General features: G+C 30.6%; 1 protein-coding gene across 1 annotated transcript in view; it reads left to right on the forward strand.

Annotated features, from left to right (window-relative positions):
* Positions 1 to 839: 839 nt before the first annotated feature.
* LOC108761848 (probable multidrug resistance-associated protein lethal(2)03659) overlaps positions 840 to 1,191 on the forward strand; it is a 2,389-nt gene continuing 2,037 nt past the window's right edge. The window contains exon 1 of the mRNA XM_018508607.1: positions 840 to 1,013. Within this exon, the coding sequence (XP_018364109.1) occupies positions 840 to 1,013 (174 nt within the window). The remainder of the gene's footprint in view (positions 1,014 to 1,191) is intronic.

Below are 1,191 nucleotides of genomic sequence, written 5' to 3' on the forward strand. Positions count from 1 at the left end.
ATACATTCTCGAATTCTTTTCTAATAAGATTATTACGGTTTTACTGCCGAGAATTTTCAAATATGTCTAATTTATTAACTGGCAACATTATAACACAGAACACGAAGAATACTGTTAACTATATAGATTTTCGATAATAATTTATTACCGTACATTGAGAATGACCCAATCGGTGTCGAAATGTATGTGTAATTATTTTTATGTGTTAAATTAAAATTTTTTGTTACATTACTAGCTCTTAGCCCTTCATTTATTCTAAATTGTTTTATACTTATTAAATTTTAAAATCTGCATTATGCTTTAATTATTAAAAAGAAATAATACGAAAAATTTTATAGTTAGATGTACTTAATTCTAAGAGTTTGAATATTTGCGACTCCTTGTGCCCCGGTCTCTCCTATATGTAATGTGAATTACAGATTTTCAATACTAATAGTGATTATTGGAATGGAGTCTAAAATATAAAACGTAAAATATTTTTTTAGAAATAAAAAAAAGAAATTTAACATTTTATAATGTATTTATTGCATTTAGTAACTTTTTATTATAGATAATACAATATTAAATTGTAAATATATATTTGTATACTTAAACAAGCATTAAAAAAATTTTTGAATATTTCACTCATTTGTTATAACAACGATACAATTTGGGTAGATAGAAGTGCACTTCTAGAGACACAAAAGCGGAACATCTTTCAGCGCCAGCAATCGAAACATGATTCAATCCAACTCATCCAATAAAAATTAAAAAATAACGTTACAGAGAGGAAAAAGTAACGATTGTGTTAAAAAAAAAGTAATGAGAAAAATAACGACGGTATAAGTAACGCATGACATATGCGATTTTTCGACACTAACGCATCGGGACGTGTGCTCAATCGCTTCTCCAAGGACACCGTAGACGAGATATTACCCGCTTCGCTTATCGACAGCATTCAGAAAGGTCTATCACTTCTGGGCATTGTTGTCATAGTCGCCATATCAAATGTGTGGTTGCTGATATCTATCCCAGTAGCACATATTTATATACGTTTCCTAAACGCTTGTAGAACATTAGATACGGCTAAGAAACGTCTGTAGAACGTATATGATCCAATAGGTGCTACCTGGGTACAGTGCTTATTGGCATTGCCTTTTATTACATGAGAATCTTCTATCTGTCCACCAGTCGTAGTATTAAGCGTCTCGA

Source organism: Trachymyrmex cornetzi, unplaced genomic scaffold, assembly GCF_001594075.2.
Source record: "Trachymyrmex cornetzi isolate Tcor2-1 unplaced genomic scaffold, Tcor1.1 scaffold27, whole genome shotgun sequence".
NCBI classification, from domain to species: domain Eukaryota; kingdom Metazoa; phylum Arthropoda; class Insecta; order Hymenoptera; family Formicidae; genus Trachymyrmex; species Trachymyrmex cornetzi.